The following is a 15,384-nucleotide window of genomic DNA, read 5'->3' on the forward strand; positions in this document are numbered from 1 at the left end:
CCCTGCAAGTCACCCTCTATCTTGGAGGCTCTAATTTGATCATTGTCAAAGTCTCCATCTGTAAATGAAAAAGGAAAAAAAGAAATACATATATATATATATATATATATACACACACACACACATACACCCATTGTTATCACTTTTTTTTTCTTTTTTTTTTTTTTTTTTTTGATAAACATCATTGTCATAATGTAAGATCATTAATTGTAAATTAAACGATTGTAATATATAGATAGTATCTATTAAATATATATATATATACTAAGAATATATTAAATACGTAAGTAAATAGACTGAAACATTAAAACACACATACGCATACACGCATACGTACACACAAATGGTGACAGTTAGAGATCAAGAGATTTGTAACTGTATAAGAAGGAAAGATGAGAAATTCCATACGTCGGGGATACCGAAGACGGCATTCGGAGGCCATGACATACTGTTATTTGACCGACTCCTTTCTTCTTTAAGAGAACGCAATATCTACATTTGTGTCGATCGGATACTCGATGCGACATCTTTACGGATAAGTGATTCTACCAGACGTTTACGAAGAAAGTCTCTGCCTACGGATAGACGACGACTATTGACCACCACCACTCGACATATTTCTTCTTGAACAAATCGCCGACACGAAACTTGTGTTGAGTTACAACAAAGTTCTCATCATTAAAAATAAAATTCATCGGAATAATCATTATAAATTGTCACATAAATATTATTATCGACGATTTCAATATATTCAATATAATAATTTTTAAGTGCATACTTATTTGTCTGATTATAAAATTTTTTTTACAAATTTTTATTATACGATAATATCGTTTGTTTCATTTAAATGACTTCTATTTTTTTCTATTTTTTTTTTTTTTTTCCTTTTTAAATTTCGATACTAACAAGTTTTTTAAATTTTCTAATAATATCTCGATGACAATGTTAATTTCATTATGAATATAATTGTTCGATAATAATGTATTAAGTAAAGTAAAATAATTATCGTGATAATATGATAATTAAATATGATAATTATTATTTTAAAGATAGAGATCGAATAGAATTTGGATTAATTTTAGGAATTACAAAAAATGATTTACGTGATCTATATTTCTAGAAACATCTTCACATGTGTTATATCCGTTCGATACAAGTTGTATTACAAGAGTTACCGATTTGGTATATAAGTCTCGTTGTAACGGGATCACATTTGCGGTCTAATGGAACTGTGTGTGTGTGCGTGTGTGTGTGTGTGTATGTGTGTGTGGGCTATGTAAGGTGGTAGCCCGTGATGATATAGCGGTGAAACTCTGTCGCGTTCAAGACCTGACCCCCTATCACACGAGGTCACACGTCGATTAAACGTTTCTTCGCGATTAAGGATACACTTTGTAGATCATTAAATGCAATAGAAAACTACGATGGGTTTTATGATAATGTGATTTTTAAAATCAATCGTTGATTATTCTTCCTCGAGATTTTTTTACAATAAAATTGTTCTTCATTTTCTTCCTTTTTTCTTTGTTGTAAAACAAGTTTACAATTTTTTTTTCTTATCTTTCTTTTTTTTTTCTTTTTTTTTTTTTTTCAAATTGTAAAAACACTTTTTCGTACGATCCTGCATTTATTTCATTTAACTTTATATAGGACAATTCAATTGTAATTTATCATGGTTATTAAAGTGTCAAATTAAAGTTATAACTTTTAAACGTGATTGTTAACGATTATCTTTAAAAATGAAAAGTAAAAAGAAATAGGTTGTAGGCAGTACATTTTACTACGTGATTTTATTTTGTCTTAATGTTCTTACATGTTTTTCTTAGAAATTCTACTCGTAATGATCGGTTAAAAAAATGAATGACGTAGTAAGAGTAACATAGTCGCTATATTACCTGTTCCCACGACAGAACACTTTCTCTCTCGTACTTGGCGCTTGTGTACCTGAATTCACAATATTTCATGCACTTTTCAATGCTACCGCATGTATATACAATCGATAATCTATTTGCAAAACTCATTATAACTAATAATACATTTAACATTATTTTTATTGTGAACTCGAGTGAAAAAAGGAAGAAGAAAAAAAAAACAAACAAACAAACTTTGTATAAAAAATTTGCGGTAGAAAGTATCTCGTTCACGGTTCTTTTTTAGCTTTTTCTTTTTTTTTTTTTTTTCTTTTTTTTCTCTTTTATTTATAATTTACTCGATTTTAAACTTAAAATTATTTCTTTGAAGTTCTTAACTTTTCTTTTTTCTTCCTTTCTTTTTAATTTACACAAAACAGAAGAGTTTATTTTGGAAAATATTTTTATCAGAAGGCGTTCATTAGATATTTTCTTTATTTATTCTTTATTTGATTTTAAACTTACTTTTTCGAAAGTTTTAAAGTCTTCAGAATTTATATGTAAACTGTATATATTAGAAAGTTCATCAATTCTTTCGTTTATTACTTATTCGATTTAAAGATAATTTGTTTTCTATCGTTAAAAATCTTAAAATTCAAGTAAAAAGAGACATTATTAAAAAAAAAAAAAAAAAAAAAAAAAAAAGAAAAGAAAACATAATCGATTTCTTCTTCCCTTCCGAATTGAACTTGTCTATTGTTAAAATCAAGTAAGAAGCAAAATTTCACTCATTGATATTGAGATAGTATTTCCGTAATGAAATATCTTCGCTTCGCGCGCAAAACAATTTTATCCTTTCTTATGATCCTCATGATCGCACGACTATCAATATTTCACGTCGTTCAAAATGTAATAAAAATCTTACGAGAGATCAATTCCTGGTTCGACGTCTCCTTCGAGTTTTATAGTACATACTTTCTACTTTTTCTCTTAAGTCATCGTTTTACAACGTAATCCCTAAGAGTTTTAACCCTAACAGAAACAACGTGAAACAATATTTGATTCGATTCATTTCGGTTCTTTTCTTTCTTATTTAAAAAATATATTATTTTTTAAATAAACAATTTACAATTCATTGATCAATATAAAAATTAATAATCATATAAAATCTATATATTATAAGGATATTTTATTTATATATTTTTAATATTACTTGATATAATAAATAAAATATTAATATAGTATAATATTAATGATAGTTAATTATATACGCGTGTGTGTGTACGCGTACACTTATATATGGGATATAAAAAAAAAAAAAAAAAAAAATAGAGAAAGATCACATCAAAATTGACTGAGAATAGGCTAATTATAGGAGATAATATGATATATAAAATAATTATATATAGTATCAAGAGTAAAATTATGTTATATTATAACTTTCGCGTATACGAGAAGACGTATAATATGGTGAAAGATTCGGAAAGGAAAGTCCATTGTTTTCAGTATTCAAAGTATTTTTTGTTGTCCACTTCGCTATAAATGTTACCATGATAATGAGAAAGGATAGGATTTGTAACCGCACGAGAGAAGAACATCGCATACCAAAGATGTGTTTTAACCGATTGTACCTACCACTTATTCCATCCAGTCGCACGTGTAGCGTATAGCAAATACTATAAAACCGCAAACACAATAAAAGAAGATGGCGCATATCTTACCGAGGTTCTTAGCTCTAGAAATTCTAAATTTAAAACGTATCCTTGCGAATCTAATTTGTAATATATAAATTTAATCATTTCGCATTATCTTTTCTTTTCTTTTTTTTCTTTTTTTTTTCTTTTTCTTTTTTCTATCTTTACTATAAAATACAATTAAATAGCATTCTATACGATATAGTTATATAATAATATTTTAAGTAGAATATCGAATTATACAAAATTATTTTCTTATCAAATATTGTGCGACTATATATAGGTATATTATAATTATATTCATATTGAATATAAATTATAATAATTAATATCAATTGAAATAAATCAATATATATATATATATATATATATATATATATATATATAAATATTGTATTTTGTTGACTAATTAAAAATATAAAAACAAATTAAATCATTTATACGAACATCCTCCGGTCTTCACATATATTATATATTCTTTTACGTAATTATTTGAAAAAAAGTAAAAAAAAAAGAAAAAAAGAAAAAAAAAAGAAAGAAAGAAATAAAAAAAAATAAAGATAAACTCTATAACTAAGCGGAATATATCCATTCAATTAATTGTTACGTAGCTGCATAATAAATAATAATAATAATAATAATAATAAAAACAATAGAAAAAAGAAGAATGCAAGGAAATGCAGGATACATAAAAAATGAAAAAAAAAGGCATTAAGGTGTACAATGCACACTCAAGATTGGCTCCTAGATATTTACGGTCTATCGCTCTGTTGGTCAACTTTAAAATAAGGCTCCACTAAATGATTCTTAACTTCTTAATTTAACGTAGCGTGAAGATGTTTTTATACATACACACACACATATATATATATATATAAAAATTCTAACGGGCTATATACGAGGAATGATTTCATTTATTGATCGAACAAAATCTAAAGTCGATTGATCTATGATTCCACTTTCTCTGTAAATACGTGATTTGATTGTCATATTAAATGTTTTATGAAAGTGCATATATACCGGCTACAATATCAGTTTTGCGAATATGATTTCTTTTAAAATATTAATAAATTGTTTATTTTTGTGTATATATGTAATATATACACACTATATAAGATATAAAATATAATAATACAATATTTAATAAAATAACGAAAGATAGAGAGAAAGTGTAAATCTATACTCTTCCAAAAACAAACCATGATACGAATTACATTTCCTCTAACTGTTTCATCATATTAATTAAATAATGAAATGTCCATCACTTTATAAGATGATTCAATGATTCTATAAAAGGAACAAAAAATGAAAAAAAAAAAAAAAAGAAAAAAGTAATAGACACATGGTGTCATCCGAATGGTGACTTCATAGTGCAAAGTATTAAGTTAAATAGGAAAAGGAAATGGAAAACATTATATGATAATGAAATGTTTACGAGGTGACATCAGGTTCTTGATACCTTAAAAAAAAAAAAAAAAAGAAGAAAAATTACTCTTCCTCGCTTAGAACGATTAGCGTTAAATAAAATGGTAGTGTTGTCAACAGTAATGTAAACAGGTAATGTTTAATGAAAATTAGTCGTTTCACGATTGACGATTTCTTCCGCCTACTTTTCCTTCGACATGGCATTAGCTTATGTTATGAGAATAGCGTAGGAGAGGATAGGGGAAGTGAGAGACTAATCGGGACACACCCGGTATATATCATGAAAGAATGCTGCGACGTTTGGCGATACCACGTTATACACATGTACTCATGCGATTTCACCGCGGATTTCCATGCACGGATTAACTATGTGACTATTTAACGCGTGCGAAACCACCATCATACTATACTCCATCGAATGATTACATCAGTAATATCTCCAAGTATATGTTATAAATCATATTGATTTATATCCCTCTTTGTCTCTCCACCCTCGTTCTCCCTCTATTCCCTTCTCTAAAAAAAACAAAAAGAAAAAAAAACAAACAAACAAACAAACAAAAATATTTTCTTGAAATATATCATTTGTCTTAATAATTTTTTTCTTTTTTTTTTTTTTGTCTATGTTTTTTTTTTTCTTTCATATGCATATATATATATATTTGAAATAGATAGATAAAAATGGATAAAACTTTGAAATCAATTCATAGATTAGATTAATATTTAAATTATGAATTATAATTACTAATTAATGTGATAATGATCATGTCAAGATTAGTTGACCTAATTCAAGAATACGATTGAACGTTTCTCGGTTGCCGATCAACCTGTACCAGGATTGGATTTAAGAGTGACCTTCTTTTTTGAGCGAAAGTTTACTTGCCTTCAGACTCTACCAGCTAAGGATTTCATTAATTGCTGATAGTTAAATTCTTTTTCATTTCTTTCTTTCTTTTTTCTCTTTTTTCTTTCTTTTTTTTTTTTTTTTTTTATATATTACGATTCAAACGTGTAAAAGAATTTCGTAGAAAAATATTTTATATCTGAACATGCATACTTATATATATGTAAAAAATATATAAGTAAATATATATTACCTATATGTATTTTAAATATCACATCATTTCGATTATCTTTCAGGATGTTCATTGCTGATAATAAAGATATAAAAAGCTGTCTGATAAATAATTAAAAAAAAAAAAAAAATAAAAGAAAAAGAAAGAAAGAAAGAAAGAAAGAAAGAAAGAAACGTTAATATTAATCGACATTTAGTATACTTTGGCAATCGCTTAAGATCTCATGCGATAGGAGTATCGTTGAAGGTAGAAGAGCCATAGTATGCATCGAGAAGAAAGTCAGAGCTCTTTATTGAATAAGATTGGAATTGGAGAGTTGCAGAAACCAATTTCACTTAATGTAAGTGTGGATAAAATCGTACGTTCTTCAACAACGTTGATTAATAAATAAATGATTTAAGAACGGTAATCTTTTAGATACAGCTATATCTCGAATTCTATTGAATCCAATTAAATCCAATTCAATTTCTTTTTCATTTCTTTTTTTTCCTTTTCTTTTTTTCCTCTTCTTCCTCTTATTCTTAAAATACATCATATTAACTTATTTTCAAATAATACAAACATTATAAAATTTATTAAGAATTAAATAATTAAAATTAATTATCAATTGAAATATTATTTGTTATATATGATATTGTGTCTACACTGTGTATGTACTCTTTGAAAAGATATAACCTTTTTCATAATGAATCAAAGATGGTTCTTCCAGTTTGGGCCCTATTCAGGTTAACAGTGTGTGCCCAATGCTCGCATCCATGAACAGTAAGGATGTAGGCCGAGCCCGATAGCCCCAGGGTTATAACGGGTCGGCACACTAACTTCTGTATATTTCCTCATCGGCTCGTCAATAATTCATACAAATATTTGCATCTTATCGGTTAGAGTCGTTGCAACATTAATTGCATTTTCCATTGTTCCTTTTTAGTTAGTTAGTTAAAAACTAATAATATCTTATCTCTCGTTATACTTCAATAAGATACATCACTCGACTTATCACGAATTATTACAGCATTATAACAGTATATTAAATTTTTTTATATACTTTTATAAAACAAGATAATGATATATATATAATTTCCAATGAAAAGATATCAAATAATCATATATGCATGATTAATAAATTAGGAAGGCTCGTTTGTTTTATTGGTCACACTTATACAATTTAAGATGAGTCAAAAGTTTCTAAGTGATTTTAAAAATCTATAAGGTATTTTTTTTTTTTTTTTTTTTTTTTAATTTTGGGCTAACTTCTTCTCTTTTTTTTCTTTTTCTTTTTTTCTTTTTTTAGATCGTTAAACTACAAGGCTAGAAATTTTTTTACAATTTGAACGTTCTCGTAATAGAGTAATTGATATATATATATATATATATATATATATATAATAGTTATATAAAAGTTAATAATAATTCGAATCTGCGTATATATTGTATGTCTTGAATGATACGAAAAGGCTTCTTCGTTCGAATCACAGACATTACAGCTTTCTCCGCGGAATACAAGGCGGAACCGAAAGCAAAATCGGTCGTTCAAAGTGAAGATGCTTCTTCCAGTTGATGAACCAGTGAAAATTCACCCATCTGCTTCTGTCTGCTTATTCTCTCTTATAGAAAAAGATACTTTCTTACAAAGAATTAACCTACATCGATGACCTAAATATTTTCAATCGCTTTTAAGTCGATTTCCTTTTATTTCTTTTTTTTTTTCATTCTCTTTCTCTTTCTTTCTCTCTCTCTCTCTCTCTCTCTCTCTCTCTCTCTCTCTCTATCTATCTATCTCTATCTCTATCGTCTTCAATAAAAATTAATTCGTTCTTTATTCATATTTATCAATATCCCCATTCATACTTTCGTCGTTATTATGATCTCAAAAGAACAAGACTATATCTACGGTTAATCAAATTCATATGATTTTGTATTTTTGTATTTTTTTAAATTTGATTATTTCTTTATTTTTTTTTTTTTACTCTTTGTCAGTTCTTCTTCTTCTTTTTTTTTCTTTGCTTTTAATAAATATATCAGAGTGTTTTTTAATATGTGATCTTTCTAATTACGTTCCGCGAGAAGTCAATAAGCATTGGGTGTAAAAAATATGAAAATTAATATTATTTTATATTATTCTCATGCGTTTTATTTAACACAATGAAAATTTCAAAGTAAATATTTCTATTATATTTTAAAACTTTTACGTTTGTTTAATTAATCTATTATCAATATTTATCGATTCAATAAAATGTTAAATCGATATGTTAAATTAAATATCTAAGGATTTGTATAGTGCTACTTACGTCATAAGAAAAAGTTTAGAAAATTATCACGATAGAGAGTGAGAGTTTACAATATGCGTACAATACTGTAATCTTATTGTAAATGCATTCTTCTTGCTGCATCTATCGTGAAATAGAAAATATGAAATAATAAAAATATTTGATAACATATATCAATGATCTAACAAGCAAATCTAAATAATTAATCTTATTGTTAAGAACAAATTCTAATCTGTCGCATTAGTTTTTATATCTTTTTTTTTTTTTAGCATGATATCGAGCACATAGTGTCGCGTTGGTACGTCGAGAAACCACGATGACTCTCGAGGGAAAGCATGAGAATTACATCAGTCCTTTGGCGTCGCACCTTCACAGTTTCCCAGACACTTTCTATGCAATGTTTCGTTTCGTTTAGTTTCGTTTCGTTTCGTTTCGTTTCGTCGTTCCTGTTACTTGTGTATGAATGATTTCGCATCGTTAAACCACATATATACAATGACAATGTATATTTGTTGATTTCGTGTGCACATTGCACACGTGCAACAAATAAAAATTCGTCTCTCTTTCTCTCTCTTTGCTGCTCTGGAATTACATTTGTCGAATAGTCATTTCGCAAGGTTATAATAGTGTATTCTCGATGGATACCATTCTTTAAGCAGAAAGCTTCAAAGATGGCGCGTATGTCAAGAAGAAAACGTATAGAATACCATAAAAGACTTGACAACTTGATAATAAATTGATTGATCATTGATTGTTGATGTAAAATGTCTCTTTCTATCAATAGAATTCTTTCATCTATATTTTATATAATAATTTTTCTCTCTAACCCTATTTTTCTATTTTCTCTCTCTCTCTCTCTCTCTCTCTCTCTCTCTCTCTCTTTATAATATATATACTCTACGAATATTTCTATCTCATACAAAATAATATGAAACGAAAGAGATTGTCTCGTTGTAGAGGCGACGCTTTCAGCCTCCGGGCAAGCCTTGACAAGAATGTATAAGGAATACTGGGTTTCTCTTCTACTCTATCAATATCCCCCTCCTCTTATCTTATTTTCTCAACTATTAGCTCGATCTCATTGAAAGATAAAGGGAGTAATCAATTTTTTTTTCTCTTATTTAATTTCATATACCTTCCGACGTGTTTCAAATTTCATCGTATTTAAATGCACCAAAGGAAAAAGAAGTTCCTATGTTTTTCTTGTGTTTTTTTTTCTTTTTTTTTTTAATTTTGCTACGATTTAAAAAAAAGAATAAAGAAGGTTTTTTTGATCGATATATAAAATTGTCTGAGAACTATCATTACTATCATATCTTTTATATTTCATCAGGACAAATTGGAAAATAAATATCTGTGGTCTTCTTCTTAACATTCAATCCGGTTTTAATAACTTGCAAGTTAAAAATGTTCAAAGTATTTTAACTCTCTTTTATTTTCTCGAAATGATCTTGAATCTTGACCCTATTGACTTGTGTAATATTTATAAAAAAAAAATTTATATATATATATATATATAACAACGTTACTGTTATATACTTGAAACTTTCAATGTTAAAATCCTAAAGCAGTATTAACAATTTCTTATTATAACAACGATAAGGGTTTTGAACTCGAAAGGAAAAGATATTTCCAGGAAGTAATTGAAGTAATCGGAGAAATGTGAAAGAAAGAAAATAAGAAAGAAAATAAGTAAGAAAAAAATAGAAGGAAAGAAAAGTGAAACACCATACAGTAGACATGTAATATGGTGAAGGTAAAATAGTCCCGGCTATATATCTAATATATATATATATATATATATATATATATATATATATATATATATTAATCGTGCGTACGGTTAACGTAAGTAAGTATGTACATGTAACATGCAATTTGGATCGCGTGTAAAACCGTATTTACACGGTTCGAAGAGTACAGGTAGAAGAATCATCTCTAAATTGTTAACATCGTCTATAACTATCCTAATATTGTTAAAATAATATTCATTTTTAGGGCATAAGGAAAATTATTTAATCTCTCCTTCCCTTTCTCACGTTGTGCTTAGTTTAGTCGTTAAAAAAAGGAAATAAAAAAAAAAAAAAGAAATAATAATGATAATAATAATAATAAAAAAAAAGGAGAAGAAAAAAAGTTACGTCGAGACGGAGAAAGTTTTCCCCTAGTAGAAAATATTTATCCCTAGGTCGCATCCAATAAATAAGAATAATATTTTTATTTTTGTGAAGAGACAATCCCCCGCCCCCGCCCCCTTTCCTTCTGTAAAAAACCTTCTGTAAAAAAAATTATAAGTTATTTGTACGATTTATTTATTCGTAAAGTGTAAAAACATTTTACGAGAATTCACGGATAATCCTTTATATGTAATTTTTCAATTTCCTTTAAAATAAAAAAAAAAAAAAAAAGAAAAAATAACTCTATATCGATCCCTACAGTCCACACACATAGATCGAAAAACCGCTGATCCTATTATTAGATATAATTTTTGTCTTTATCGGATGGATCGACATGGAGAAATAAAAGGCAAAAGAAGAAAGAAAAAAAAAAGATAAGAGGAAAAGAAAAAGGATTAAAAGAAAAAGAAATTAAATATATAATTAAAAGAAATGATCCAAGTGAGAGAGAAAGAGAGAGAGAGAGAGAAAAAAAAGATCTTTTCGCAATTGTTACGTTATTCTCACAAAACAGTTCTACGTAATACATAAGAATGCTCCTATTTCTTTTGATATCGTCAACACAATACAAGTATTACATATATCCTATCCAAGTTGAAAAAAGACAGAGAAAAAGAGAGAAAGAGAGAGAGAAAGAGACAGAGAGAGACAGAGAGACAGAGAGACAGAGAGAGAGAGAGAGAGAGAGAGAGAGAGAGAATAAGTATGCAGATGTCTTCCTTTTAATGAAAATCCCACGTTACAAATTAGGCGAATCCTCTCGCTTTGCTCATTACGGTGCTTTTAACGATGAAGAAGAAAAAGAAAAAAGAGATGAAGAAAAAGAAGAGGATCTTTACACGACGTAACCGTTATTATTTACTCAGTCAGTCAGCTACAAGATACTTTCATCCTTATGCAACGGAACCAGATGCTATCTACCTTCCTCTCTTTCCAACGCTTACCTTTGCGAAATCATCGAGCCAAACTCTTGGAAACTATTCTCAACTATCTCATCTTTCGATTCGCATCAGTAAATATCTGATCTTTTTCCTTTTCTTTTTTTTTTCTTTTCTTTTCTTTTCTATTTTTCTTTTTTCTTTTTTTTTTTTTTTTCTTTTCTTTTTTTCCTTCCGTCGATCATAAATGGGGTGAAAATTTCAAAAAATAACTTCCTCGATGATAGTTGGCGTGATTCAATCTCGTGGTTGGAGTAAAGAAAAGAAGAAAAAGAAAAAGAAAAAAAAAGAAAGAAAAAAAAAAAAAAAAAGAAAAATTTTAACTTAAAATTTATTTAGATAATTCGAAGTTGATACGTTCGTTTTCACCTTTCGCGATAATAATTAAATGATTTTACAGCTTGTACACGCACTTCCGTTTTCTTATATAACTTCTCGTGTAAATAAAAGAAAATAAAAGTGATCGATCCATTCGATTCTAGATATATTATGTAAGATATACTTTGATATATTCGTATTCGTTATTTTTGTGTAATACCTATTTATAATGTATTATTTTACCTCGTCGATTCGTTTAATGATGATCAAAATAATAATACATTGTTAGATCTGTACGTATACTTTTACAGTTTTTATCAGCTTAGTTTTTCTTATTTATACTTAAGAATCGCGATGTAACACGAAAGGTTTTTCTTTTTTCTTTTTTTCTTTTTATTTTCTTTTTTTTCTCTTTTTTTCTTTCTTAGAAAGGCCAGTGAAAGCTTCAAATACTAATCTAATTTGACACGCCAGGGTATTGAGAACTTTTATCAGATTTTTCTTACAATTATTAATTGACGTCTAAACGTACATCATCGTATTTTATATATTTAATTATGTATAAATAGCTAATTAAATAAATTTGTAACTACAAGAGAGATATTTTTCTTTTCTTGTTTGTTTCTCTTCTTTTCTTTTTTTTTTTGTTTTTTTTTTGTTTTTTTTTGTTTTATTCGTATCCATATCGTAATTCAAAAGAATCGATTTTAAATAAAACTATGTAATTGATCGAGCCTCAAAATTTAAATATCATTTAAGTTTAATAATTTTTATATATATCCTTAAAAGAAAGAACAGTGTCATTTCGTAAGAAAATGATCCAACTGATACACACAAAATTTAGATATTATTTATTACGAATATTTCTATATATATATGCAAATGATAATTTGAATAAATGATAATTTGAAAAAATGATAACATTAATATCTTTTTTATTAAATATTCTAGAAAAAGAAAAATTTATTCATTTCCAATAATAAGATACAACTCATAAACAATTTGAGAGAGGTGTCACATTGTAAATCATATTTAAAAGATGATATCAATTAGAGAAAAAAAAAAAAAAGAAAAACAAAAATTGAATCATTGAACTTTACATTTCGAACAAACTTATATAATATATATATATTCTAATAATATCTAAAGTCATTGCCATATTTTCATTATTACAAATGTAACATTGCTACGAATAAACCCAATTTCAATATAATCATTGATAAAATCTTAGGTATATAGCACTATTAATGTCATGTCACTATTTAAAATGCAATTAATATTTTGATTTGATTTTCATACGTACACAAAATAACTTGTTTTATACTAAGAACCTGCGTCATTCACCTTTCTCATACAACTCATTGACATAAATCAAGATTAACAACATCGAGTTTGTATTTTTTCATCTATTTGAAGAACCATATAATATTAAATGTCACAGGTTTTATGGTAACGTGTTTTCTGGTTTTTTTTCTTTTTCTCTTTTTTTTCTTTTCCTTTTGTATGGTAAAAGTGAATCAAGTGCAAAGTAAAAGTTCCTTGAGGATAATTAAAATCAATGACATTCTTTAAGTGTTCGTAATTTTACGATCTGGAAAAAGTTAAGAAATTAGCCTAAAAAAAAAGAAAAAAGAAAAAGAAAAAAGAAAAAAAGAAAGAAAAAAGAAAAGTTATTATTAAAGTCAGAACTATGAATCCTCTTAATATACATATTTATATCTTAGATTAAATGAAATAATTAAACATATTTTCTCTCGATTAATAAGAAAATTATCTATGTATTATTATAAATAAACGTTATTAAATATAGTTACATGTCATATAGAGTTTTTCAAAATTAATATAATTCGTTCGTTAATGGTAAGAAGATATAGTCTGTAGATTGCCATGCATATTAAATGGAAGGAACATGTAGTAGGTAACACGAAGGAGAAAGTGGTCTCCGGGGCAATAGTTGAGGACTAAAATGCTAAGAACAATGAAATTATTTAACATCCGTGACTTGTACTTTCTATCGTACATAAACATATACATCCTGTCAATTCGACTTGTTTAAAATAAAATTCTTAAGACGTGAAATAAATAAAAACAAAATGAAACGAAACAAAACAGAACAAAAAGTAAAAATAAGAAATGAAAAAAAAAAAAAAAAAAAACAAAACGATAGGAAGAAATTTAAATTCAATTTCGTGATGTTAACGTTGAAAATTATTTTTTAAGAATCTTTCAAATCGTTTATTGCAATTATTAAAACAAAACAAAAAAGAAGAAAGAAAGAGTATCCATAAATCTGAATGATTTTGACTTGAAGATGTTTATATAACGGCATGATAGAGATGGTATGACACTCGCATGAGTGCCTTCTATTATTATAACGGTTGTATTTTTGTTCGTATGCGTAAAACTATGTACTTATGTCCAACTACACGTAAGCTTTGTGAAAAAAACAGAAAAAGGAAAGGAAAGGGGGGAAAAAAAATGATCAGATTAAACTTTCTTTTAGTAAACAATGCATATGAGAAACTGACTAACTCCTAACTCGTTAGTCTCTCTCTCTAAAAAAAAAAAAAAAAAAAAAAACCAGTTAAATTAACTAATTATATTAATTATTAATTCTTCTAATTATAATTATAATAATTATTTAAATTCTGAGTTTTCTTGCATAAAATTTCACATCCTTGGTTTACGTCGAAATTTTCCTAACGTTAGAATCCTTTGTTAAAAATTATTTTTTCATTCGATCGAATTTTCTTTCGTTACATTATATACGGAAGTTATCGATGCTTTACGGTACATTTAACATATATATATATATATGAAAATAAAATAAATGCATTATTAAATCAATGAAAATGGCGAGTACGTTACATGGCAAAAACTTATGCCAGATTTTCTATTATATAATTTCATAAAACGTTGAATTAGAGATTAAATTAAACTAGTTTTAAAGAAAATAAGAGTAGATTGATTTCGACCAGTCCTTATAATTTTATAATCGAGGAACGGAAAGAGAGAGAGAGAGAGAGACACATGTCCGATGTATATATGTATGTATGTATGTATATATTTCTTTGGTTTCGAAAGTTCAGTAAACGGAAACGTGAAATGAATATGTGTGTCTTATTACTTAGATACTATCTTTCCTTAAACATCTAGGCTAAAAATTCAGAATTCTCAATTGGTTTACATGTATGTATTACACTAACCTATTCGATCGACCTTCTTCTTCCTACGTACTTTGATGATTGAATAGTATATTCGGAAAGAGACGAGTACGACGCATGTAGTACACCGAATGTAAATAACGTTACACTTTTTGTCTCACCTCGTGTCGTGTTTATTTTGCCAAAATTCAATGACGAACGATAAATAATTTTATTTTATCCTCTGAAGGACAACGTGTTCTTATCGCTTATATATGTAAATATATATATGTGTGTGTGTGTGTGTGTAGTTATTATGAAATCACATTTTGCGTTCTTCAAAATATCTACGAAAAATATAACTTAACTTTAGTTAGCGTGTTTCGTTCGAATTGAAGAATCTTTTTTAAACTTTCATTTTATACAGAACGATATATGTATTCACAAATAATACGTGTAAATACTATATGTAAAAATAATATATGTAAATACGCGGAAG

The 15,384-nt window shown here is 27.2% G+C and overlaps 1 protein-coding gene across 2 annotated transcripts in view; it reads right to left on the bottom strand.

Annotated features, from left to right (window-relative positions):
• Positions 1-15,384, bottom strand: part of LOC124954123 (mucin-6) — a 36,818-nt gene that overhangs the window by 10,841 nt on the left and 10,593 nt on the right. The window contains exon 3 of one of the 2 annotated variants that reach the window (XM_047506553.1): positions 2-58. In XM_047506553.1, the coding sequence (XP_047362509.1) occupies positions 2-58 (57 nt within the window). Of the gene's footprint in view, position 1; positions 281-15,384 lie in introns of those variants that run through there. The other variant, XM_047506552.1, reaches the window with a different exon arrangement.

This window comes from Vespa velutina, chromosome 14, assembly GCF_912470025.1.
Source record: "Vespa velutina chromosome 14, iVesVel2.1, whole genome shotgun sequence".
In the NCBI taxonomy this organism is placed as follows: Eukaryota; Metazoa; Arthropoda; class Insecta; order Hymenoptera; family Vespidae; genus Vespa; species Vespa velutina.